Source organism: Kogia breviceps, chromosome 10, assembly GCF_026419965.1.
Source record: "Kogia breviceps isolate mKogBre1 chromosome 10, mKogBre1 haplotype 1, whole genome shotgun sequence".
In the NCBI taxonomy this organism is placed as follows: domain Eukaryota; kingdom Metazoa; phylum Chordata; class Mammalia; order Artiodactyla; family Physeteridae; genus Kogia; species Kogia breviceps.
In genome coordinates, this window is record NC_081319.1 from 49,474,168 (window position 1) to 49,499,933 (window position 25,766).

The following is a 25,766-nucleotide window of genomic DNA, read 5'->3' on the forward strand; positions in this document are numbered from 1 at the left end:
TACACCGAAACATTTACACACAGTCTTCCCTCTATCCTGACAGGAGGTGGAAAATGGAGTTTATGTAGTGATCATCTGGGTGGGTTGCTTACTACATAAATAAACAAACAAACAAACAACAACTGCTCACAGGACATTCCCTTTGCCATACTCTATCTTGCTAATCATAAAGGCTGCTGCGGGCTTCCCTGGTGGCGCAGTGGTTGAGAGTCCGCCTGCCGATGAGGGGGACGCGGGTTCGTGCCCCGGTCTGGGAGGATCCCACGTGCCGCGGAGCGGCTGGGCCCGTGAGCCATGGCCGCTGAGCCTGCGCGTCCGGAGCCTGTGCTCCGCAATGGGAGAGGCCACAACAGTGAGAGGCCCGCGTACCACAAAAAAAAAAAAAAAATAAAGGCTGCTGCCCCAGACCAGTGGTGCTGAACCCACGTATACCATCAGAATAAGGGGCTCATTCAACTGCTCATGCCAGGTCCCCTCTACAGAGTCCGACAACAAAAAAGGGGTGCCATCTGGAGCTACCCCCTGGGGACAGAGAAACGTGAACGTCTTGGTCACCAAGCCCCCACACAGTGCCAGGCAGGGGAGGAGCTCAATATATGTTTCCTGAATGGATAAAGTCTCGTATTTCCTGTTAAGAGCATAAACTTCTTTGTGCCAGTTTTCCCTGCACAGCACAGGTAGAAAGTCATGGAAGAGCAAGAAGCTAAGCTGCTCGGACCCAAGGCAGACCCTGTAATTGATGAGCAACATCAGGAAGAGTGTGAGAGCCCTGGAAAGCTGGGCTGAGCTGTGTGGTATATGCTACACTCTGGGAGGCCACCTGGCTTCTAATTGTTTTCTGAATCCTTGGCTAAACAAATCAGATGTTAATCTACTTTTACATTGTAAGGGTGTTCAGAGTACCAATGTGTGTGTGTATGTGTATGTACGTGTGTGTGGTCTGTGTGTGTTTTCTCTTTTCACCAAACCATAGCCTACCTGAAATGCATCCAGAAAAAGAGAATCTATCAAAAACCTACAATAAGCACCAGACTTAAATGGTGAAATGTTAAAAAAATATTCACATTAACTTCAGGAATAACACACAGATGCCTGTTACTGTTTCTGTTTAAGGTCCTAACCAATAAAATATGACACAAAAAAGAAATGACAAGTATAGAAGAGAAGATCAAACCTGCCCTTACCTGCATAAAAATGTCAAAATCTAAATGGTAAATGTAGTAAGAGTGTTCAGCAAGATTGTGAGATACCAGATCAATACACAAGAACCAACAGCATCCCTCTATACTAGGAAAACATGGCTAGAAAATTTAAAAAGAGAAAAGAGGTGCAGCCATGATAGTAACAAAAAGTATAACGTTTCTGGGACAAATCTAACAGCTGTGTAAAATGGAGAAAATTATAAAATATTATTGAAGGCAGTAAAAAAAAATCTGAACAGAGAAATGTGCCAAGGTCATGGTTCAGAAATCCCTACAATGTAAAGATGTGAATTCTTCCCAAAGAGTAAGAAATCCAATTCCAGTCTAAATAACAAAGAGTCACTGGAGAAATCTGATAATACAGTAAATAAGACAGTGTGATAATAGTACAAAAATAGACAAATTAGACAAATCAAATAAAATAGTGAGCCCAGAAAAAGACTCACAGATATTTGAAAAGGAAGAATTGCAAATGAGGGGAAAGGATGGACCATGAGGTAAATGGCATCAGCACAACTGTTTATCCCTATGGAAAAAAGGAAAATTAGATCACCGAAGCGTTATTTCAATAAAGACAATGTCACACCACACATACATTTTTTTTTTTTTTCGGTATGCGGGCCTCTCACTGTTGTGGCCTCTCCCGTTGCGGAGCACAGGCTCCGGATGCGCAGGCTCAGTGGCCATGGCTCACGGGCCCAGCCGCTCCGCAGCATGTGGGATCCTCCCGGACTGGAACACGAACCCGCGTCCCCTGCATCGGCAGGCGGGCTCTCAACCACTGCGCCACCAGGGAATACCTCACACATACATTTTAAATTGAATTAATTAAATTTACCTAAATTTTGACACCTACCTAAATATAAGGAGCACAATTTAAAACCATTAAAAGACAATATAGGAGATTACCTTAACTCCAGGTCAGAAGGATTTAAGTAAGACAATCATCAGACCACCGATGACCAGTTTCAAGATGACTATCAGAGCTGACTGTGCTGTTTCTGCATGTAGCCTCCTCCCTCCCTCTATAAAAGCTCTTGCCCACTGATTGGCAGGGTGGGGGCAAGGGGAGTTGGCCTTGGGATATGAATCTGACACCCCAGCCCCGGGTTGCTGGCCTCTGAAATAAAGCCAACTTTCCTTTCCACCAACCTTCCATTGGCTTTCGAGCGGCGAGTGCCTGGACCCACTTGCGTAAGTTTTTGACACCCAACGTGAGGCTGCGCTCTCTCGATATCTGGCTTCCAGGGTTTTCCTGAGAAGAGCTGCCGCCATGAAGAAGCACTGGGATGGCTGTGAGCAGCCCACTGCTCGTGGCTCACTAGATTCGGGAGGGGGATTTGGGGGGACGTTCCTAGCAGCTGCCCTAACCATTTCTTTCGGAGATCCTCCCTGTTTCTTCCCTGCTCCGCACTGGCTGCCAACATATGCTTTTCCTTGGTGCAACGGCAACATGCATCTGGAAGAGCTGACGAGCTCCAAGACTGAGTAAGTCCACCGGTGCACACATTGCAAACTTTTCTTTTGAGTATGAGGTGCTATCTGGGCATTTTGCCCGTTGGTTCTGATGTGTGTTTGATGTTGAGGACCATTTCTGTTGGGAAGTGTTTGTTTGGGACTCCATACCCGTCCTCCTCTCAGAGCATTTGTGACAGTTCTGTCTTCTAGTGTGTGAGTGTGTATTCCATTTGTGTGATTGGTATTCTTGATGCTTTCTGTAAAATGAGAAATTCAGGTTCAATTCATTAAGAAAAATTTTGGCTATGAACCTATGACTAAGAAAAAGATGAGGGGCTTCCCAGGTGGCGCAGTGGTTGAGGAGCTGCCTGCTGATGCAGGGGACACGGGTTCAAGCCCTGGTCTGGGAAGATCCCACATGCCGCGGAGCAACTAGGCCCGTGAACCACAACTACTGAGCCTGCGCGTCTGGAGCCTTGCTCTGCAAAACAAGAGAGGCCGAGATAGTGAGAGGCCCGTGCGCCGTGATGAAGAGCGGCCCCCACTTGCCGCAACCAGAGAAAGCCCTTGCACAGAAACGAAGACCCAACACAGCCAAAAATAAATAAATAAATAATTTTTTTTTAAAAAAGAAAAAGACGATTTTCTTTTTAACACTGTGGGCCAACAGTATTCTTCAGACTCCAGAGAAATTTGGTTAAGATGAAACTCTTTTGACACTCTAAACTGGTTCTTTTTTGCATATGCAGTTAGAGAAAGCTAGCTTGATAAAATACTGTTTTCAGAATTCTGACCCTGAGAGAACAAAAATATGCCTAGGAGAAAGCTTGAAGTTAACTCTTATCATGTCCTTGAAATACAAACACAGCCCGCTTTGCCTGAGATTTCAGCCTTGGGTTAATTAGCAGAACTACAAAAGATGTTTGGGTTCCTTAAACAGCATCTGGTACCACATTAAAGAGAAACTGTGCTGTGAGAAAAATATATGTTTTTAGAGGTTATGGAATATGTTATGTTCTTAATTAAGCTTGCCAATCAGAAAATGCTGATATAAACAAATAGCTCAATTACTTGTTTCTTGGTTTTGTTAAGGTCTTTTAAGTTAAAAACTGTAATATGTAAACATGATAAGGGAAGCATTTCAGTGTGTAAAGCAAGTAGGATATGCATTGTCAGCAAGAGAAGTATAAAAAACGAAAATATTTTTGTTGAGGGATAAAGGAAGAATAATTTTGTCTGGGAAGTGGATAACAAAGTGTGGTGCAGTCATGAATTAGACTACTAACAGCACTGAGAAATGCATGGACTGCAGCTCCATGGTATCAACATGCAGAAATCCCAAAACATTATTATAAGCAAGATTACGAAGTTGCAGAAAGGTACGTCTGGTATGAGTCCATTAAACAAAGTCTTTAAACATGTAAAATAATACTCTATGTTGTTCATGGACGCATGCAGGACATAGGAGGTGAAATGGTGAGCATTCTATAAACCACAAAGGTAGTATTCTCTGTGCCTCAGTTTCTTCCTTTGTAAAATGGGAATGATGTCTACCTTGTAGGGTTGTTGGGAGGATTAAAAACAGGTACCCATGGGGGTTCCCTAGTGGCCTAGTGGCTAGGATTCCGCACTTTCACCTCCGTGGCCCAGGTTCAATCCCTGATTGGTGAACGAAGATTCCACAAGCTGCACAGCATGGTAAAAAAAAAAAAAAAAAGCAGGTACCTATGTCAACTGCCTGGTATCGTGCCTGGCACAGGGAAGGGGCACACGTGAGGCACAAACTAAAAGCACCTGAGAGTGCATTATCTCCCACCCCCTCCCGGCCCCCACCCCCCATCTTTTCTTGCTTCTCTTCAGAAGAAAAGCTGCTTTCTTTTAGGATTAATGACTTGTAATTGATGTATTACTTTACATTTTAGAAGCAGGTTTTCCAAAGTGCTTTAACAAAAGTTCTCAAGCAGTTTAAATGTTCCCCTGAAATGTTTTCATGTCATGGCCAACATCTTAAGCTGTAATTACTTAGAGGTTCATTTCCATTCAACCACAGCTTAAATCATCAACCTAAGAATGAGTAGTGATGACTACTGAACTTAATGGTTACCAAAGGGAGAAGGAGGAGGGGATAAACTAGGAGTTTGGGATTAACATATACACACTACTATATATAAAATAGATGACCAACAAGGACCTACTGTATAGCATAGGGAACTATACTCAACATCTTGTAATAATCCATAAAGGAAAAGAATCTGACAAAGAATATATATATATAACTGAATCACTTTGCTGTACACCTGAAACTAACACAACATTGTAAATCATCTATACTTCAATTTTTTAAAAAAAGGGAAAAAAGGGGAATTCCCTGGCGGTCCGGTGGTTAGGGCTCCGCACTCTCACTGCGGACGGCTCGGGTTCAACCCCTGGTCAGGGAACTAAGATCCCACAAGCCGAGTGGCCAAAAAGAGAGAGAGAGAGAGAGAGAGAGAGAGAGAGAGAGAGAGAAAAGAACGAATAGTGGCAAAAATCATAAGATCTCTTGTTCATGTGGGTAGTTACTAACAAAGTCCAAAATATTATCCTTAGCTACAAGAACCCAACAAAAGCTAGGCCACAGCTTCAAGAGCAGCCCAAGGTCAGTGCCCAAGCACCTCCCCTGTAGGGAGAGCCCAAGGCCTGGACGTACCTGAGTGGGACCTATAGTTCTGGTACAGCTGGTAGATCTTCTTGGGCTTGTGCACTGCATACTGCTTGTCCACGGTGTTCTTGCTGGCATAGTGGAACAGAGAGCGCAGATCACTGAAGCGGAAGGCCACGCCCTTCATGATGCTCTGAGCCGTGTCCCCGGTGAGGAACATGGCGTTGGGGTCATTGATACATTTCATCAGCAGCGCCAGCTCCGCCTGGGTGAAGTCCTGGATCTCATCGCCATAGAGCTCATGGATGGACCATGGGAGCACCTTGAGCTTCGACAGCCTCTGGGACAGGTTGTATAGCACATCCTCTTCATCAAAGTACCCTTTCTGAGACCTGATCCGCTGATACAGGCAGAAGAGGCCATAGATCTCACTCCGGTCTTCCTTGAAATTGGGGGACCGCTTCCGCCCTAATTGCTTATATGCTTCTTCTGTGAGTCTCCCCTGGGGGCAGCTGAGGGCCTCAAAAGACCCCTTCAGAAAAGACTTTATTTCTTTCCAAATCAGGGCAGGGTTGTAGGAAGTTTTCCCTTTGATCATTTTGGGCCATATTTCATTGGCAAACACCTCAAATGTCACGTACACCCGGGGGTCACTGTCACCTGGGCGTGTCTCCACAGTTTTTTCCTCCTCACCATAGTCCCCGTCTGCCTCAGCCTCCTCCTCATCTTCTTGCCAGTTGGTGACAGTCAACTCTTCCTGCGTGGACCATCCTACGATGGATCTTTTCAAGCTGCCATCTTCATTTCTCAGAAAAAACGGTTTGGGCAGAGAAGCATCAAGCAGGAGGAGCAGCTGCTTGGAAGTGACAAACAGAGGAAAGTTCTCATCCCGTAGGTCCTGGAGTTTGTGGACATTCGGTTCCAGTGGTTTGTAGTGACTGGTGGCCTTGGTAGACTTGCAAAGCTTAATGAAATTCCTCTGCACCTCCTGGCACAGGACGTGGTTCTTGGTCACGAAGATCTGATGTAAATGCTCCAGCTGGTGGGGCTGTTCTGGGGTGGGTCCTTCCACCCCTTGTTCGGGGTCCCTTGGCTCCCCACTGGCTCCCCCTGCACAGGCTTCACTCTCCTGCTCCTCTTCTAGGCTGTCTACTGTTTCCACCTCAGTGGACCCTTCCTCCTCCTGCTCCTCCTCCTCCTCCTCCTCCTCCCCACCTGGACCCTCCTTTCCGGGTTCCAGTTCCGACCTTCGCTTCAGCCAGATCTGCCTGGCCAGCAGCGGGCTTCCCGCCTGCTCGGCTTTCTCCCAGTAACCGTGGAATTTCTTCCACAGCCTGTATAAGCAGCAAGTTGTCTTGCCGGTGCCGCTCCGCCCGATGAGGATGATGCTTTCCGGTGGCCTGGGATTGAGGTTGATCACCGTGTACTCGAGCTCGCCCACCCGGAAGGGGTACTCCACCGTGGCCGTCGTGTCGTTGAGGATGTTGGAGGCCATGCTGGTGCTGAAGCTGTGGAACTTCATAATGTTATACTCCGTCTCCACCGCGCTGGCAGGGGGGAAGTACTCAGGTTCCACGTGCTCCCCGCCCTTCTCGGCCTCCGTGTCCTCCACGTAGCAGCGGGGTATCCGCTTTTGGATTTTCATACTGGCGGACACCTGGTCCTTGTTGATACCCTTCAGCTTCTTGCGCAGGATGCAGGACAGGCCCCGGTTGTAGGCGCTGCAGATGGCCCTGATGGAGTCCGACAGTTTGCTGTGATCGAAGATGATGTCCCAGATCCGGATGATTTCCGTGTAGACCTGCCTTGCCTTCTCGGTGGGGTAGGCGCTGCTCTCTGAAGCCATGATCTTCTCGGGGTTCTCGCTGCACCGCGGGGAGAAGTCAATGGCGAGCTCCCACAGCATCCGGGCCCCTTTGTCCAGCTTGGCCTCGAAGAGCTGGATGCTTCCTTTTAAGTTCTTCAGCCGCTTCTGCAGGCCCCTGGTCCATTCACCATTGCCGAGCTTCTGGATGGCGAGGATAATTTTCTTCTTCATGACCTTGGTCATGACCTTGCTGGACAGTTTCTTCAGCATCTCCGAAGTGCACTCGATCTCCCACGTCATGTTCTCGAAGTCCAAGAGGCAGGCCTCCATCTCCGGCACATTCTGGTCGTCCTGGTCGTCCTGGTCGTCGCTGCCCTCTGTCCCCCTGCGACCAGCAGGCACGAGCTGTGGGGTCCCGAGGCCTGCTTGCCCATGTCCCTCCACGGTCTCAAGGACTGCGGGGTTGTTCCCGCTACGGTCAGAGCCCCCTGCCTCCGCGGCGCCCTGTAGCTCCTGTTTCTCTCCTACGGTGCCAGCTCCTGTCTCCAGAGGCTTGGAGTCCTGTGGACAGTCCTCCTGGAGGGACGGATCCAATTCCACCTGCTGAATCAAAGCCGTGATGTCCTGCACCAGGCAGGCTCTCCGCGAACAGGGCTTGGCAGCCCCAGGCTCTGGCCTCGTAGTCTGGGCATCCGGCAGGGTCTCCCAGCTTTCAGGGACCCCGGCTTCTCTGGGTGGGGCTCTTGCAGTGCCGCTGCAGGGCAGCAACTTGGAGGAGACCTTGAGCTGAGCCGTGTGAGCTGGGGCTGCGCAGCGCGGGGGCTTCCCCGGGTGGGCGGCAGCGTCCTGTCGGCCCCGGCGCCTGCTCTCCAGCAGGGCTTTGTTCCAGGCCAAGAGCAGTGCATCGTTCTTCTTCACCCGGTGCCGGGCGTCTTTGCCTTCCTTGTTCTTCAGGTTGAGGTTGATGTCAAACTTCACCAGCAGATCTATCAGCTTCCCCATGCGCTTCAGCATGCCCTTCTGGAAGAGGATGTGCATCAGCGTGTTCCCGCTGTTGTCCTGGATATTGGGGTTGAGGTAGTAAAACTCGGTGGGCTTGGACCAGAACAGATCCAGCAGGTGGCTGAGGAAGTTAAAACCGATGTCAGCTGAAAGACACAAAAATCCTGTGAGTGCTGAACGGCTTTTCTGGGGAGCAGAAAAAAATGACTTTTCTGGGGGGTCCTCAGACCACAGAACTTCCCCAAGGATTTGATAACCCAGTGGTTCTCAACTGGGGGCGATTTGCTCCCCAATGGACAGGTGGCTGTGTCTGGAAACATTTTTGATTGTCACAATTTAGGAGGTGCTACTGGCATCTAATGGGTGGAAGCCAGGGATGCTGGTAAATATCCTACAATACACTAGACAGCCCCCCTCAGCAAAGGATTTATCCTGCCCAACTGTCAATAGTGCTAAAGTGGAGAAACCCAGAAATCACCCTAAATATTCCAGTAAGAGCCTTTATGTCAGGACCCTTGAAATGGTGTATGTAAATAAATGGAAAGTATTTGCAGCTATGGACAGCCGACTTTGGAATTTAAGAATCCTCCTCCATCGACCCACCCTGACCGTTCACCATGAGGGTCACTCCTTCCCATCAAGCTATGGGTGAGGGGCCAGGAGATACAGGCCTGGCCAAGAAATGGGCCTTTTCCAGATGGTTAGTTTTCCCAGTAGGAAAGACCAAGGAGCACAGCATCCATTCTAACACCCAGCTTCCTCCTCAAGAAAAAGACTGCTTACGAAATAAAGGCCTACCTTTGATATCGAGAAAGATGTGGAGCGCAGCATGCAAAGGAGTGTCGCCTTCCGTGAGAGAAATGCTACGGGGGTCCACACCCTTGGTCAAGAGGAGGAAGGCCAGCTCGAAGTCCCTGTGCTTCAGGCACATGACAAGCGGCTGCTCCTGGCTGCCCTGGAGACCCTGGGGCGAGGCTGGGGGAGGCAGAGAGAGGGCCTGGTGAGCAGCAACCCTGAGCCAAGGTCAGCAGGGCCCACCTGAGGGGGGCAGGACCTTTTCTGCCCTTTATTCCAAATCAAGAGGGGGTGCTGCCCTGACTTCTGAGGCCCTCCTGCCACGCCCCCTTTCTGGGAGGCAAGGGTTTCCCAGTGCCCTTGGAGGGAAAGCCTGCCCCCTTCAGGTGTCCTGTCCCCGGGCCTCACCTCCTCTATCTCTCCAGCACCCCCTGCCACCCCGCCACAGGACCACCATCAGCACTGGAGTAGGGATGGCGTGAACAACGGAACTCCCAGTGTTTGCCCGACACGGTCCTGGACGTACACTCGGTGACCAGGACGAGAGCGTGCCTCCCACATCCTTTGCTTCTAGGAAGCTTCTTCCCGAGAATGCCCATCGGCCCTCATCTGCCATGTTCCCTGGCACGTCCCCACTGCCACATCACCTTCTTTTTAGCTCAGTCCACACCCCCCCTCTGCACTGCAAGCTCCCTGACCTCCACCCCCTGAGGACTCCAGCCCTCCTGCACTGCCACCCACCGGCAGCCATATGTTCACTGTCCATCCTTGGGCCCTGGCACCTGACCCCGGGGAGGCCCTCAATAAGTGCTTGCTTCATCAGGAACAAAACAGGAATTCCACAACCACCATCGTTTCGGGGCAAAGGCAGTAACACTCCACGCAAGGAATGGGTTTGAAGACATAAACCACAGGCGGCCTTCCATCTATCTCCTGAAACCCGTGGGTAGAGCCAACGCCTGAAGGCATTGTAAGTCACTTTGAGAGCTGGGGCCAATGTGGCATCACTACTTCTGAAGGTCATTTCCCCTTAAATGGCAAGGCAGGCGGAAAACCACACAGCCAAGGCGCTCCGCCAAGAGTCTGCATCCATGAACTCATTGAATATTCAAAACAGCTCTAAGAAAGGGGGACTAGTTTCATTCCCATTTTTTTTTTTTTTTTTGTGGTATGCGGGCCTCTCACCGTCGCGGCCTCCCCCGCTGCGGAGCACAGGCTCCGGACGCGCAGGCCCAGTGGCCATGGCCCACGGGCCCAGCCGCTCCGCGGCACGCGGGATCCTCCCGGACCGGGGCACGAACCCGCGTCCCCTGCATCGGCAGGCGGACTCCCAACCACTGCGCCGTCAGGGAAGCCCGATTCCCATTTTATAAATGAGGAGACGGAGGCATAAATAGCATGCCCAAGGCCAGTTAGTAGTGGCCTAAGTGGGGGGTAGTGGGGAGCATAAGGAGGAGGTTAGTGCTTCCAAATTTGTTTTAAAATAAAACCTGATCCAGCAAGACGTCTGCACACTCCAGACGTACATCCAGCCAAGTCTGATTGTGCTGATTAAAACAGCAGATGTTTCCACCCACCCATTATTTGGCTGTTTCTTTAAAAAACAGGCATCACAGATCCTAATCCATGGATCAGAAAAGAATGTCACAGAGTTTGACAAGGACCCATGCAGCATACTGAGTGCAGGGAAAAGTCCAGTCGGAGGTTGGGAGGAAATGACCGCTGTGGCTACACCAGGGCCCAGGCCCACCCCTCCACAGGCCTGAGGTTTCTTACACAAGAGAGAAAGGGAAGAATTCACAAAAATGCATTGACCCTATCACTGTCTCCAATGAGAACATAGGGAGGAGGAAGAGAAAGAGGCAGAATTTAAAGGAGTCTCTGAAATCAAGTGAAAAGCCCCATGAACTGCAGCACCTGGACTCCCCTGGGACGTCCCCCCCAGTGCTGACTCAGCATCTGGGACTCACCTCCGTGGTCTATCAGGTGGCCCAGAAGCAGGGTCCTCCGCTGGTCCCAGGCGCTGAGGTGGGGGAGGATGGCACAGAGGTCGAGGTTCGAGAGGTCACAGTCTTTGATGAGACAGTCCCCCAACGGTGGCTCCCCACTCACTTTGCGGGTCAGCAGTAGAAGCACTTCAGGCCATTTCTGTTTTTCCAGTAAAACCTTGATGAAGGCGTTGGCACAGTCGCGGTCAATGTCATAGACCAGGTCGGGAGGGATTTCTTTCAAAAACAAGAACACACCACACTTCAGAAAAAGGTTCATGTGATTTCTGTCCCCAGCCAAAACCCAGCACAGAGGGACATCATCACCCCAAGTTACGGATCAGTATTTTTTTTTTTTTTTTTTTTTTGGTGGTACGCGGGCCTCTCACTGTTGTGGCCTCTCCCGTTGTGCAGCACAGGCTCCGGACGCACAGGCCCAGCGGCCATGGCTCACAGGCCCAGCCGCTCCACGGCATGTGGGATCTTCCCGAACCGGGGCACGAACCCGTGTCCCCTGCATCCGCAGGCGGATTCTCAACCACTGCGCCACCAGGGAAGCCCACGGATCAGTATTTTTAAGACATGGGGAAACCATATACAAGTACTTAGTTATTTGGGTCATGCTACTCAACCACATGTGAACCTCAGTGTCAGCACTGGCGTGTGAGCTTCTTGGGAAGGTTGGAAATATCCAAGGAGTGTACAGTCCTAGCCAATAGAAAAGAGAAACATCTGTGGTATTTTAAATAAGGAGAGTATATGCAAATTCCAGGAGGCTGCATGAAAAACTAATAACAGAGGTTGCCTCTGCGGATGAGATTTAGAGACTGAAGTTCAGGGGTGGATGATCGACTTTTCACTGAAGAATGTTCTGTGTTGTTTGAATGTTTTACATGTAGATCATGATATTTATTTTTTAATCAGTGTTTAAACAGATAGTAGAAAAGAGTTTTAAGGTGCGTAGAACATCTTTGAACACTAGTGAAGGTTGTGAGAAACCTTACCTTGCAGAGAAGAAAGGAGGTACAAGAACCTCTGAACCACTTCTTGCTTCAGAAAGTTTTTCTGCAACAAGTGGCTTCCTGAATTCATGTACTTCACCAGCTGCTCAGAGGCCTTCCGGAAGACGTTGCCCTTGCTAGCTGGTCCCCCGTCATTGCTCAGTCCTGCAAAATACCCCCGGGTGCTGCTTGTGACTGCAGAGATCACCGCCACGTAGATTGCAAGGATGACCACACCTCTCCACTCCTCTGTGGAGCCAGGAGATTTTGAAGTGCCTGTTCCCCTCCCCAAACCTGACTCTGGCCTGGCTTCATGACCTGCTGTGACCAGGAGAATGCAGCAGATGTGATTTTTGTGCCAGTTCTGAGCCTGGGCCTCAAGAGGCCTTGTTTAGTTCTATTCAGGTCTAGGTTACATAAGAAACATCATAAAACAAAGAGGAATCAGTTCAGTTGTCCAAACTGAGCCCCATAGATGTGAAAGAGCCCAGCTAAGATCAGCAAGAAGCAGACACTTGAAGGAGTTCTGTTAAGGCTATGAGAACTGCCCAGCCTCAATGGCTGAGCTGCAGGATCATGAGCTAAATAAGTGCTTGTTGCTCTGAGCCACTAAGTTTGAGGGCTGTTTGTTATGCAGCAATGGATAACTGATACAACAGTTCAGGGAAGTGATGGCAGGAGGGTGGCTTACTGCAGCAGCAACATCCAACTACACGCCAGCCACCCATGCATCTAACTGGCAAGTGGAAAAAGCCAAGAGTAAGGAGCCACCTCTCTGGCCATGAGAGGGAAAACATTATCCCCTTGGTTCAATTTACTGAGAAAGTAGTCTTGATTAGAAATCAACCACTGAAGAAAGGTTGAAAAAGGGCAAATGTTTTATTTGGTATCAGATTATACACTCAGTAAGCTCTCTTGGTTAAAATGGAATCCTATTGAACAGGTAACTGGACATCTGTTTTCATACCAAATGAGATGGGCCTGGCCCACAGCGTAAGTGCTATAATGTGATGAACAGGTGAATGCATGTTCAATGTCATGTTCTAACAGAATAGGAACACTTTAAAGGAGATAGAAAAATAAAAGCATCCCATTATCAGCCACATCTCCCACAGAAGGCCCTGAGGCAAGGATCTGTGTGCAAGTAGTTTATGAAGGAAGAGGCCAGTGAGGGTGGGGGGATCAGGTCAGGGTCGGGGAGGAACCAGGCAGAGTGTGAGCTCAGGCTGAGTCCCATAGGGTGGGGGTGGGGGTGATGCCTTGCCGGACCCCTGGGGGGATCTGGAGTGAGTCACACCTCAGAGCTGTGCCATCCAAGGCAAGGGAACCGGGCTTCCAGATTCTCACCTCTTTCTGCCACCGGCCACAGCCTGCCTTGGGAGGATGTAAATTCCCAGGCACTTCTGGTTTGAAGGAGCCTGAGCAAAACAGGCTGCATAAACCCATAGGCTGTTCTCCTTGAGAAGGAGCCTTAGGTGCTGGCTTTGCAAAGTGAAGACACACCAGGGAGCACACAAAAATGGGAAAGGACCCAGGGGACCCAAGCAGAGTTCTGATGTTAGCTGCTTGCCTTCTGATACATACCTGGATCACCTTTCAACAGATCAGAGCACCAGAAACACACACACACACACACCCCCATCCCCCCCAACTTCTGGGGCAAACGCCCACTGCCCTCTAATCAAGAGACCTTCCGGTGCCAGATGGAAGCAAGAACTAACATTAACCCTAGCACTAACCTCCAGAGAAAAGGAAATGGAAAACCTTGGCAAAGGAAGACTATATCACCTCAGTGAGCTGCCCATTCTGAGGCAAAGAACATGAACTGTGTGGTGTTAACAATGATCGACTAGCACCCCTGGGTTCGGAATCCCAGCTTCATCCTAGAATGCCTGTGAAGACACAGAAAACAGTGAAAACTCACGAATCAGGAAAATAGGATGCTTGATAAAGGAGGAACTTTCTTCACCACCAGGCAGATGGAAACCTGCCACTTGTCCCCCTGCCTCATGCCTCAGGGCATCATTCCTCCACCAGGGCAGTTAGTTTAGTACAAAAGTCACTTGAAACTGAACAGAAATAGACTAAGCTTGACAAAAGAGACAATTAGATGCAGTTGTATAATAAAGGCATGGTGGTGTTGTTCAGAATAATTAAGAAGGGTTCAGATCAGAGAAGGGTCCTGAAATCAGAAAAGAAACCAGAGTGTTATATCAACAACATAAAAAAGCATAAAAGGAAAGGTGCTGAAACACTCACAATGGTAGCCCTCGGTCAGCATCTCTGGGTAGGTATGGGTGATTTGTTTATTACTCTGAACTTGTCTTTTTTCTTTTTTTTTCTAAATTTTCTATAAGCTTAATAAGAGAGAAAAGAAACATCAGGATATAAAGTCGCTTATACATGATAATCACAGGTTTTTAAAAAAGGTGACTACATAAGTACTGAACAGCAACCAAAAGACTGGATAAAAACATGCCAAGGTGTAATTACAATAAATTTTTGTTTTTATATAAAATGAAAGTTTTACAAGGATCATATTTAGTAGTTATATACAAGCAGATTTGAAATTAAAAATTAAAACTACAAGAGATCTTCTGAAGCTGCAAGCACTCAGAAGTGTTAGAAAATAGAAATAAATCATTTCAAAGAGATTTTGTTTTTGCATGAAATCTTCCTTTTGAGCTAAAAAAGGTGAAACTGGTAAGTTTTATTACATATATTTTATCAATTGAAATTTATGTAACCATCTCATTTTTATAAAAGAAAATAAAAATGTGTAACGATAAATGCATGGAATAAGAGTAAATGACTAAATCACAACTATACTAATTTTTTCAGGCAGGTGGGCTTATGCAGAATTAATATTTTCTTGTTTTCCTTTCCTATATTTTGTAAATTTTCTTTTTTAAAAAAGAATCTATCGCTTTATAATGAGGAAAAAGTATCAACAATACCGCACATCTGCATTTACTGAAAACAGGGCATTGTGTGGTGCTGAGGGATTTGAGGATGACACACCATGGCCTCTGAGTCACAGGCTCCGTTGATGCGGGAAAACAGACACACAGAGAAGGTCTGCGTCCTCTTAGTGCAGAGCTAGAGGCGCCTTCACAGAGCAGAAAGCAGCTGGCGCCCAGTGGGAGGACCAGAGAGAAAGGCTTCAGAGGCCTGGATTCGTTCTCACTCTTCCGGAGAAGGTGGACATGCTGCCATCTAGTGGTGGCTGTGAGAGGCTGGGAAAGACAGGTAACCCTGACCACTCAGGTTCACACCCCAACCCTGCCCACTCCCCGTGGGCTCTGGCTTCCCCCAGCAGCTAGTGAGAAAGGCAGAATCAGCAGATATTTAAGATTCTATTATACCAGGAAACTGAAAAAAATCAAAACTTTAAAAACAAAAACAGAAGTGCATGACATGCTAAAGTCTACAGCATTCTAAGAATTAGGATTAGAATTAATGAACAATAAATTTGCAAGCACATCAGCCGTTTTCTACCATTCACTGGTGGTCCTTCTCTACAAGTTTATTTTAAAACCTTGAAATTCATTGGCAGAGAAATCTGTTTGGTTAGTTTCAATTTCTCAAACAGTAGAAACCATCCTGAAACTGAGGTTACAGGTATCCAAGCTCTCAGGAGGCCTCTCACAATAATTTATTAATTACACCACCTCACAGAATTACAATTACAATTCCTTAAAAGAGAAGTCATTTAAAAACTAAACATGACATATCACAGCTTTAAAAGAACATCCCAGAAAAACAGGACTCTGCAAATACATTTATTCCCATGTTCTCACAGAAACAACAGGAGATATTTTAAATAATAAAAATTAAAACACAGATGGGGAAACAGGGGGCAGTGTTAAAGGAAAAGCAGCTTCAATCTCCCTCACATAAAACTTTCCTGACCCTGAAAATAGCCACGATCCCCAGCCTGGCAGGGTGCCTCCCACTTTCCCCACCACACACACCCCAGGTGCTGCCTACAACCTGCCGCCTACTCACCCATTCCAGTGGGGGAGTGTTTCTGGAGAAACACATCCAAATAACTACAATAAGTGCACACTAACCATCTATTAAGTATTAATAAGTCTAGTTGTTCATTCATAAATACAAACCATCCAAAGATCAGAAGATAAAATCGGAAAAGCAATAGCACAAAAGAGAAGCAAGAAGAGGGATCAACTAAGCCCCCCTCAAAACATAAATAACTCACAGAAGAGAGGACAACGGTCTTTAAAAAAATCCTCACCATTCTTAAAGGCCATTCAAGAAGAAGTGGCAAATGTCAATCAAGCACAAGTTGTCACAGATAAGAAACAATCAGAGAACCAGAAAGAGATCTTCGAAATGAAAACTGAGTTTCCAAATTAAAAAATGCAATAGGCAGGCTGAATTATAAAAGGAAAAGCTTAAGTCCTAGTTAAAGATCTCGAAAGAAAAAAAGGAGATAGAAAACATTAGGGAAAGTAGAGAGAGACGTGTTATAAATTCACCACGTAAAAGTGGTGGCAAAGAGATGCTGGAAGGGAACAAAATGATAGAAAATAATTTCTCTGAGCCAGAAAAGTTAGATTGAAAGAGGCCAGCAGGTGCCAGGCAAGAAGAATGAATAAGGACTCACATCTAGACACATCCCAGGGAAATTCCACAACTCTAAGGACAGAAAACTCTAAAAGGGAAAATAAATGAAACTGACATCACTTCTAATCAGTAATGGAGGCTAGGATACAAAGTTGTAAGGAACAAGGTTTTATAGAGTATTTCATAAATCTAAGAGACCCCAGATTGTCAGACACACCAGAAAACGCTGTCATTAAACTGTGACACGTCACTGATTGTGAAACACATTCCAGTTTCAAAGATGGCAAAATGTGGGGGGAAAGTGCAACTGAGGATCGATAAAATACAATGCCTGTATGCAGACCAATTCTCAATCTAAGGATAAAGACATTTTCAAAAGCACCATAAGTCTACTATGCATATCTCCTCCATGAAAGACTTACTACAGTTGGTACTTAGCAGAGTAAGAGAAAAATCTAGACAGACAGCGTGAGCCACAAGAGCCACATATGAGCGCAAGAACTAAAAGAAGCATAATATATATGTGCTGGGGCTACAGTCTAAATTAAAGTCTAAATAAAGTCTAAAAATATATGTGTGTACATACATGTATACACACACATATACAATAATGTGTATGTATATGTGTCATCAAGCCAGGATGCTTAAAGAGTATCACATTTAAAGAGCAAAGTTTTTGGGGCATTTGGTGATTCTTTTTTATGGGTCCAACTATGCTACTATTTGTAGAAATCTTACTACCATGTAAATGTGATTTAATGGTTTTCAATGTTCAGAATCAATCTATAGATGAAGCACAGAAAACCCAGAGTTAATAGGATGTAAATGACACAAATAACTTTACTAGAAAAAATTCAACAACGAAGCCTGACTTGTACTCTACCTTATACAGCAGTTAGTCCATATATGCCGTCCCAAACCGACAGATCAAAAAATAGAGCTATAAGTGTAGTTTTAATTGTTAGCTATGGTTGTTTCTGAAAAGTGGGCTTGATTTTTGTTATCTCATGTTCTGTCTGAATTTTTTCTTTCTTACTGTGTGCATGCATGGAAAAAAAAAAATCACCCTTACTGCCCAAAGGTAGACTTGCCAAGTTTCCAGAAAGTGGTAGACACTCTCACAAGTAAGAGTTGCCTCATTCTATCTTTCAAAAAAAAGCAAACAAGTTTTCCAAAGATTAGGGGGGGCGGGTGCTCACTTCCATCTTCATGTACCAAGAAAAGATAAACTGATTTGTACCTAATGGCACAGAACCTGTTTTGCCCCCTCTAAAAAGTTAATTCCCTGGAAACTGTACCTGAGAGGTCCTTAGAACATGCTGCCAGCTTTTCCAAGTGACTGCTGATTTTCTCAATGGCTTTGAAGTTCTTGCTCCTCTTCAGGACATCCACGGCGGACTGGGACTGTCGATCCAGCAGAGTGGGGTCTGCCCCAAAGCTCAGGAGCATCTGCACATCCTCTGTTTGTCCTAGAGCAGGCCAAAGTGAGAAGCGGGGTGGGGTTTGTCATGGTTTCTTCCATAACAAGACGTCCCCATGAGTGCACTTCCTCCCAGTTCCCAGCCTGAGCAGCCCAGGACAAGGGGACCAGTATCCCTCTGCTTATAGAAACTGAACTGCTGGCCTGGGGCAATTCAGCCAAGTCCCCAGAGCAAGGAGTCCTGTGTGGAGTGGGAAGGACAATAGCTTTTAAGAGGTTCAGAAGTGCACTCCTCTCTACCTTTCTCCCCTCTCCTTGGCAACAAGCAAGGAGAGGGGAAATCTGGTTACTAGGCAACAGTTACAGCTGTAAGGATGACAGCAAGCTGTGACTTCAGATTTCTTTATTCCCTAGAGAGAAAACAGAATATACTCCCAGAAAAAAAGCCTGTCTGGAGACAAGAGAAGAAAGTGGCAATTGCTTTTGCATCAGGGTCTTCTTGTCACTGTTTCAACCCTTGCAGCCCCACCTCTGGCTGTCAGCTCCATCTGCTGCTTTGACATATCTATTTGCCAAGCATCAAGGTGTCTCTGTGATCACAGGTGCCAACAGATTTCAGAATGTAACAGGTGTATCCCTGGAGCTACCAAGACTTATGTGAGCACAGAGGGTTAAAGGAATTAATGCCCAATTCCCAGCTTCCATACCCGTGCTCCTAAAATTCACCGCCTTAACAAAGCACTTCTACTCCAGGTATCGTCCTGCTGGTGATGCTTTCCTTCCCCATCTCCCCAGTCACAACTGCTTTCCTCCCATTTTACAAAAATAAGACAAAATTTAAAAGTCATACTTCTTACCCATCAAGTACCTCACTGTGCTAGGCAGAATTCTCAGACAGACCCTGAGATTCCCACCCCCTGGGGTACACACACCTTCTCCCAGTTATCCATTTAATACTAATCTAAAGTCTGCTATGATGAGACTTTGCAAATGTATTTAAGGTCCCAAAGCAGTTGACTTTAAGATAGGGAGATTATCCTGGCCTGATCACATGAGCCCTAAAGGTCAAAGGTTTAGAGGTCAGAGACAGAAGAGGGCAGAGATTCAAAGTATGAGGAATCTGATGCGCAAGAAGTTTTCCCCTGCTGGCTTTGAAGACAGAGGAGGCCACAGGACAAGAATGTGTGTGATCTGTAGAAGCTGACAGCCAGCAAGAAAACGGGACCTCTGTCCTACAACTACGAGGAACCGGATTCTGCCACAATCATGTGAGCCTGAAGGAAGGCCTGGAACTCCAGATGAGAATGCAGCCTCAGCCAGTACCCTGATTACAGTCTCAAGAGACACTGAGCAGAAAACTCAGTCAGATCATGGCAGACTACTAACCTACAGAGTTAGACTGTCATTTTAAGCCACTAAGTTTACGGTGATTTGTTACATAGTATAGAGAACTCATGCAATTACCAAAGTATTGCCCCAAAGGAGGTAAAAGCTCCTGACCTCCAGAGTATCAACCTAAGGGAAAATTAAGTAGCTGCCAAGCCCCTTTTAAAAGGCACCATGACACAGCCTTCTCTCACCTCCCCCCCAAATTATTTTTTTTTAACAATTGCTTACAGAAAATGTAACATATTTATGTTGCTTTGGTAATCTCTGCAGTAATAATAACTTTATAATAATTAAATCCAGAAAAATATTAATGCTTAGAGTCAAATCACAGAAAGTTTTATAAAATTTAAAGCTACATAAGTACTTTTGCTCAAGAAGAGTATCACTGGATAAGACTTTCAAGGATAAAATATATTAGAGTGAACTTCTTTCTGAAAAGCAAACTGAAAATATGATCCAAAAAAAAAAGGAATGCATAATTTGATATTTTCGACTATTAAAGCCTGTCACGGGATGGCATGGGTAAAGCGGTCAGTTGTGTGGGTGAAGTCACTCCACCCACAGCACAGCTCCGAGTGGTGCTGCCACTTACGCTTGGTGAGGTACCCTGGGGAGTGGGCGGCAACCACGTGCAGGACGGTACGGCCATCCTCGTCCTTCTGGTTGATGTGACCTTTCCACTCGGGCTTGTAGTCCATTAACCACCTGAAAAGATGGTTTTCCCCTGAAGGAGTGAGTTACCGATGTTATTTTCAACACACAGAAAAGCTGCAAAGCAAATCACCGTGCACCACACCAAGGGAACCCAAGGGGCATCCAACACACATTGTCACTTGCCACAAACAGGTGTGGAGACACAGAGTTTGTGCATTGAAAGGATGAGTCATATAAAGTTATTCATAGGAAACTTAAGTCAGATTCCCTAGAAGCAGAGCCTGAGACAGGGATTCTTGTATATGTGATTTATTTATTTATTTATTTATTTATTTATTTATTTATTTATTTTTGTGGTACGCGGGCCTCTCACTGTTGTGGCCTCTCCCATTGCGGAGCACAGGCTCCGGACGCGCAGGCCCAGCGGCCATGGCTCACGGGCCCAGCCACTCCGCGGCATGCGGGATCCTCCCGGACCGGGGCACGAACCCGTGTTCCCTGCATTGGCAGGCGGACTCTCAACCACTGCGCCACCAGGGAAGCCCTATGTGTGATTTATTGACAGAGGGAGAAAGATGGGGAGGGAGGCAGGGCAGGGTAGGGGATGAAGGCAAGCAGAGGTGTGGCCTCAGCTGAGTCGGCTTCAGGCTGATCCCATGGGGAGCTGTGGAGCAGGAACTGCACTACAGTGCTGACCCACCTTGAGGCAGGGGCTCACCTTTTGTACCCTGGTGTCAATCAATCCAGAGCTACAGAACCGCCTCCAGAGAGGGAGATGGTGCCTATTGGCAAAGAGCAGCTCCCTGGCAAAGGAGGCAGCTGTGGTGCAGCAGGTGGGGCTGGGGGCACTAGTCGTAAAGAGGACCTGGGCGGGGCAACAATCATTACCCCACTACATTACTATCAATAGGACAGAGATTTCAAACTCTTTCCCCAGATTCCTTCCTTGTAGGTCCTGGAAAGCCACATAATTCTGCCAACTCTGTGGACACCATTTGTCACCATATCAGTTTTCCTCTGAGAGACGAATCGGGGATAAACCTGAAGACTTGATCTCATCCACACCTGCCTCTAACTGCAGGAGCAAACTTAAAAAGTAGACACAGAGAGGAATTGTGACTTTCATACCCAGAGGCACACCTAATTTGAAACTGGGAGGATCGGATCAGATTGCTTATAATCAGACTTCATACTTTTAAATGTTTTATCCACTGTATAAGAGTGAAACCTTTTATGGATTCTCCAACAGATGAAATGTATAACGATAGGGCAAATCTGGCTGAAGCAAAGATGGGGGCTCAGGTCTTCAAGCCACTGGCCACCCCCACTCCCATCCTGAGGAGATGCTACAGCCTAAAAGAGGAAGACAGTATAGACAAGTTCTCTTGGCTCCTTCTGGCTCTAAGATAATGTGGGTCAGTGTCCAACAGTGAAGCTACATATGCTTAGAAAAGAAAAATAGACTTCTATCTAAAGTGTAAATGTGGATATTGTATGTGTGTGTGTTTTAATGATAAAAATATTTTAAAATTCAAATCCTATAGCCAGGTGGTGAAGACTAAAAAATGAAAAATTATATATACCTATATGAAAATAGGATTCCTTTAAAAGAACCACAAGCAAACTGTATCAGCAACAGCCAGTGTTTCCCTTGGGGTTTCCCCCCTCCCACTCCCCACAGTAGTTGGTCCTCTAGTCGAGAGAAAATGAACTCGGAAAAAGACCATGGCTGCCTTTGCCAACAGGAGGAAACTCCCTCCCCAGCTTCCCTGAGAGCTCTGTCCAGCAAAGGCTGTCTGTCCCAAGGCCTGTCCTTGAATCCCAGGGCTCCACTCTGCTGCCAGGATCTGTCTGAGAACACAGAATCCTTTCAGCTATGAGATCCTGGGAGAAAGAAAAATGATGCTGTTTCCCTGCTGCCTTCATTCATCTGAATGATCAAATCATGAACTATTCAAATCATCTGAATATTCCACATTCTGATTTCACTTGAGCTAAGTGCAGTCCCTGGGGTCTGAGCTGGAGGGCAGCGTGGAGGGCGTACCACCAGGAGAGAACTCACTGGCCTGGATGCAGAGGCGCATGAGGGCGTGCAGAGGGTACGGTCCTATGGTCTCGATGCTTGCACCCATGGAGATGAGCCACTGGACCAGCCTGGGCACCTGCCCCATTTTCTCATAAAGTCCGATGAAGACATATTTCTGGGGGAAAAAAAAAAAAAAACACAGGAAGAATTATGGCAGTTGCCATATCAATATGAAACTTCAAACTCCTTCCCCATAAAGTTTGGGGTTCTTTTTCTTCCAGTTTTATTGAGATATAGTTTGACATACAGCACTGTATATATTTAAGGTGTATAGCAGAATGATTTGGCTCACCTACATCGTGAAATGATGACCACAAGTTTAGTGAACATACGTCATCTCATATAGATACAACATTAACTTAAAAAAAGAAAAATTATTTTTGTGATGAGAGCGCTCAGGATTTCTTCTCTCAACAACTTTCATATAGAACATACAGCCGTGTTCCTTATATTCATCATGTTGTACATGACATCCCCAGGACTTATTTATCATATAACTGGAAGTTATATGATAACTTTTGACCACCTTCATCCAATTCCCCCTTCTCCCACCCCCCACCCATAAAGTTTAGAATCAGTAAAACCCTGATAAGCTGTGGCCCCAGCCTAAGATTACCATAAATAACAAATTTGCAGTGAGGTGGCTGAAGGGGAAGGTCCCAAACACCACAGGCCGGGAGTGGCCTGACTTGAAACCGTATGTGTCAAGAAGCCACCTTACCTCAAAGAGACTTTTCAGCGATAAATTTGGGACGTGGAGATTTCTCGGTAGCCGGTCTTTTCTCGCTGACAGAAGTAGAAATGACTGATGAAAGGGGAGAAACAGAAAAAGCTGGAACAATAATGGTCTCCATACGGGTTATTAGAACAAAAGTAATCTTAAGCTTTAAAACACAGAAACAAAAACAACAGAACAAGACACCCTCTAGCCCTGTCTCTTTTTTTAAGTCACCTGCCAATCTCTGCAGCCTGAGCCATGATAACCAAACTTCCTGTTGGTGCTGAGAGCTAAGCTCTCTCCACCTTTCCTCAAAGCCTGCTGAGGACAGGAGCAGCCGATGGCAGGCAGCATTGGGACAGTACAGGGGCAGGGAGGTAAAGAAGTAATTTCCTGCATGGCTCTTTTTTTTTTTTTTTTTTTTTTTTGCGGTATGCGGGCTCCGGACGCACAGGCCTAGCGGCCATGGCTCACGGGCTTAGTTGCTCCGCGGCATGCATGTGGGATCTTCCCGGACCAGGGCACGAACCCGTGTCTCCTGCATCGGCAGGCGGATTCTCAACCACTGCGCCACCAGAGAAGCCCCTGCATGGCTCTTGAAGCTTAGCAAGTAGAAGAATCAAATCCTTTTGAAATAGCCCATCCCAATTAATTCTTTAGCACATTACTGCAATTTGGGGTCCATGAGACCCTATCGAGTGGTGTGCTGGGGCAGCTCCTATCAGTGAGAGCTCACTGTGACCATCTCTTCCCAAATCTGAGTCCTCCAGTCGACTTAGCAGCTTGAAATTGGCCACTGAAATCGAGAGAATTTACGCTACAGGAAGTGGCAAATGCCGCAGATCAGGACTTTTTTTTTTTTTCTTCTCTCAGAAAGTCTGTTGTTAAACCACTGACCCTCAACTGAATCCCAGAGAAGTTAAGCAACTTTCCCTAGGTCACACAGAGAGCAGATCCTGAGAGGCCCCTACTGGGATCATCCAGGTACGCCAGCTGGTCCAGGAGTTCTAGGCTTGGCATGGCCATGACTGGAGACCCAGTCTCAGAATCCACGTCCCTGACATATGCTCTTGCCGGTGGGCGTGGCACCACAGGAACTCAGTCTATGGCTACATCTTGCTTCCAGCTTCCTTCAGTTTGATGCCCACTCTTAACTGCTCACCCTAAACAGATCCCACTGATCAGACCCTCCCAGATGACAGGTTCAGGGCTCTGACAATCCTGATGGCTGGCCTGGCTTTTATAAGGTGTCTCTATCTGCAGAGTCTGAAAATGGCCTAGGCGCCACTGCTGGTAGGATATGGGACCACCACTTGGGCTGGATTCCTGGGCCTCCGTGGCTGGCTGGGTGATAGCCCATCAGGAGCTACTGGGCTCCCACTCCCTCCCTCCCCACATAGACTACGGAGCTCTATTCACGTTCATCCCATGTGGGGAAGAAGGGACTTAAAAGGTTCTTTCCTGGGGGCTGTAAATGGAACTACTTTCCTGTTAATGAGGCCTAGGGCCTCCCACTCACAGATCTACCCTAACACTTGGAATCACAGAATTTTAGCACTTTTAAAAATAAAGCTAGAAAGATCTCTTAGTGTACCCATCTTATCGGAAAAGAGAAGATCCCAGATTTCTTGTTAACAGGGCTCTGGATTTCTGATTCCTGGTTCCCCAAGAGTGCAGACTGCTTTCCACCCCCTCACTGCCACGTTCTCGAGACTGTAATATGGGGATGTGCTTCTGGGAGCCCGTGGCCAGACTTTATGGGGTTCCCATGAACTCCCTGAAGCTACACTCGTAATTGTGTGTATGTGTGTGTGCAAAGAGAGTCCCATCGATTTCATTAGATTCCCAATAGCACCCGTGACCTTCTCAAAAACCGAAGAATCCTGTATCCTACAGTCATCCAGCCTTCCTGGGTCCAGAGTCCTTACAGGCTGCCCTTGCTTTTGGTGACTTTTCTGGACTGCCTGGCTTTAAAAAGCCTGCAGGCCCTTTCTAACCAAACTCCCAGCCTGGGCCAGCCCATGCTCAAGAGCGCCTATAGGTTGCCATCAATGACAGCTACTACTCATTGGGCACTGAGCATACAGGTGCCAGGTGTTATAAAACCCCTTTGGCTCAGTGTCTGGCACACTGTAAACCCTCAATGAACATTATTATCAGGTGCTTTTGGTCCATTATTTCGAATTCTCACCTCAACCAGGAGGGAATAGGTTTATATCCTGCAACTTCCAAATGAGGAAATGAGGCTCAGAGAGGAAGGAATTGGCCCAGACTAGACTGGGGAGGATTTGGATTCAGGGAGGCACTTGTGTGGCACTGAAGCCCAGTTTCCACAGTCCACTGGATTCCTGGCTCTGGATTCAGGTCCTACAGCCTTGCTGCTACCTGAGGGTAACAGTCCCTTGAAATCATACAGCAACCCTCTGAGAAGCACAGACACGTTATCAGGCCCTGGCTAGCAAATAAAGAGGATTATGAAGATGAATAGGCGATTGTTTATTTCCCTCATTCCACATCACCATTAGCATCTGGACTTTACACTTCTTTGATGACAGTGGAGACACAGCAAAGAGTGAAGTTGCCACAAACTGTTTTCCTAGCTTAAAGAATGGAAACTGGGGAACTAATATATCTCAGTGACTTTCCACCTTTAATGAGGTTAAAGTTTAAAAGTTACTTTGGCATCAAGATAAGCAAGTACTAAATTATAATCCCCCAGTGCCAGCAGAAAGAAATCATTTAAGCAAGAATGTACTTTCCCCACAAGAGAGCCATCTCCTTTCACTTACATGCCATAATCCTTTCTTTGCCAACTTCTCTATTACGGATTGCCACACTTCAGTTGAGAATCCAGTAGTGAAAATATAATCAAACCAGGGCAAGAAACTTTGCAAAACAATAGGGTCACCTGAAAGAAAGTTCCAGAATTTAGAAATTTTAACTTGGGGAAAGTCTAGAACATCTAGGAAAAGGTCCTCCAATTAAGACCACACATAGACAAACGATAAATTTAAGATA

At 46.7% G+C, this 25,766-nt stretch overlaps 1 protein-coding gene across 6 annotated transcripts in view; it reads right to left on the reverse strand.

Moving 5' to 3' along the window:
- Positions 1–25,766, reverse strand: part of TRANK1 (tetratricopeptide repeat and ankyrin repeat containing 1) — an 88,731-nt gene that overhangs the window by 31,499 nt on the left and 31,466 nt on the right. For 5 of the 6 annotated variants that reach the window (XM_067005693.1, XM_067005690.1, XM_067005691.1 and 2 more), the window contains 9 exons: positions 25,538–25,656; positions 22,752–22,835; positions 22,007–22,145; positions 19,883–20,014; positions 17,780–17,950; positions 11,898–12,059; positions 10,876–11,130; positions 8,909–9,085; positions 5,350–8,256 (listed from right to left, as the gene is read on the reverse strand). In XM_067005693.1, the coding sequence (XP_066861794.1) occupies positions 5,350–8,256; positions 8,909–9,085; positions 10,876–11,130; positions 11,898–12,059; positions 17,780–17,950; positions 19,883–20,014; positions 22,007–22,145; positions 22,752–22,835; positions 25,538–25,656 (4,146 nt within the window). The remainder of the gene's footprint in view (positions 1–5,349; positions 8,257–8,908; positions 9,086–10,875; positions 11,131–11,897; positions 12,060–17,779; positions 17,951–19,882; positions 20,015–22,006; positions 22,146–22,751; positions 22,836–25,537; positions 25,657–25,766) is intronic. The other variant, XM_067005695.1, reaches the window with a different exon arrangement.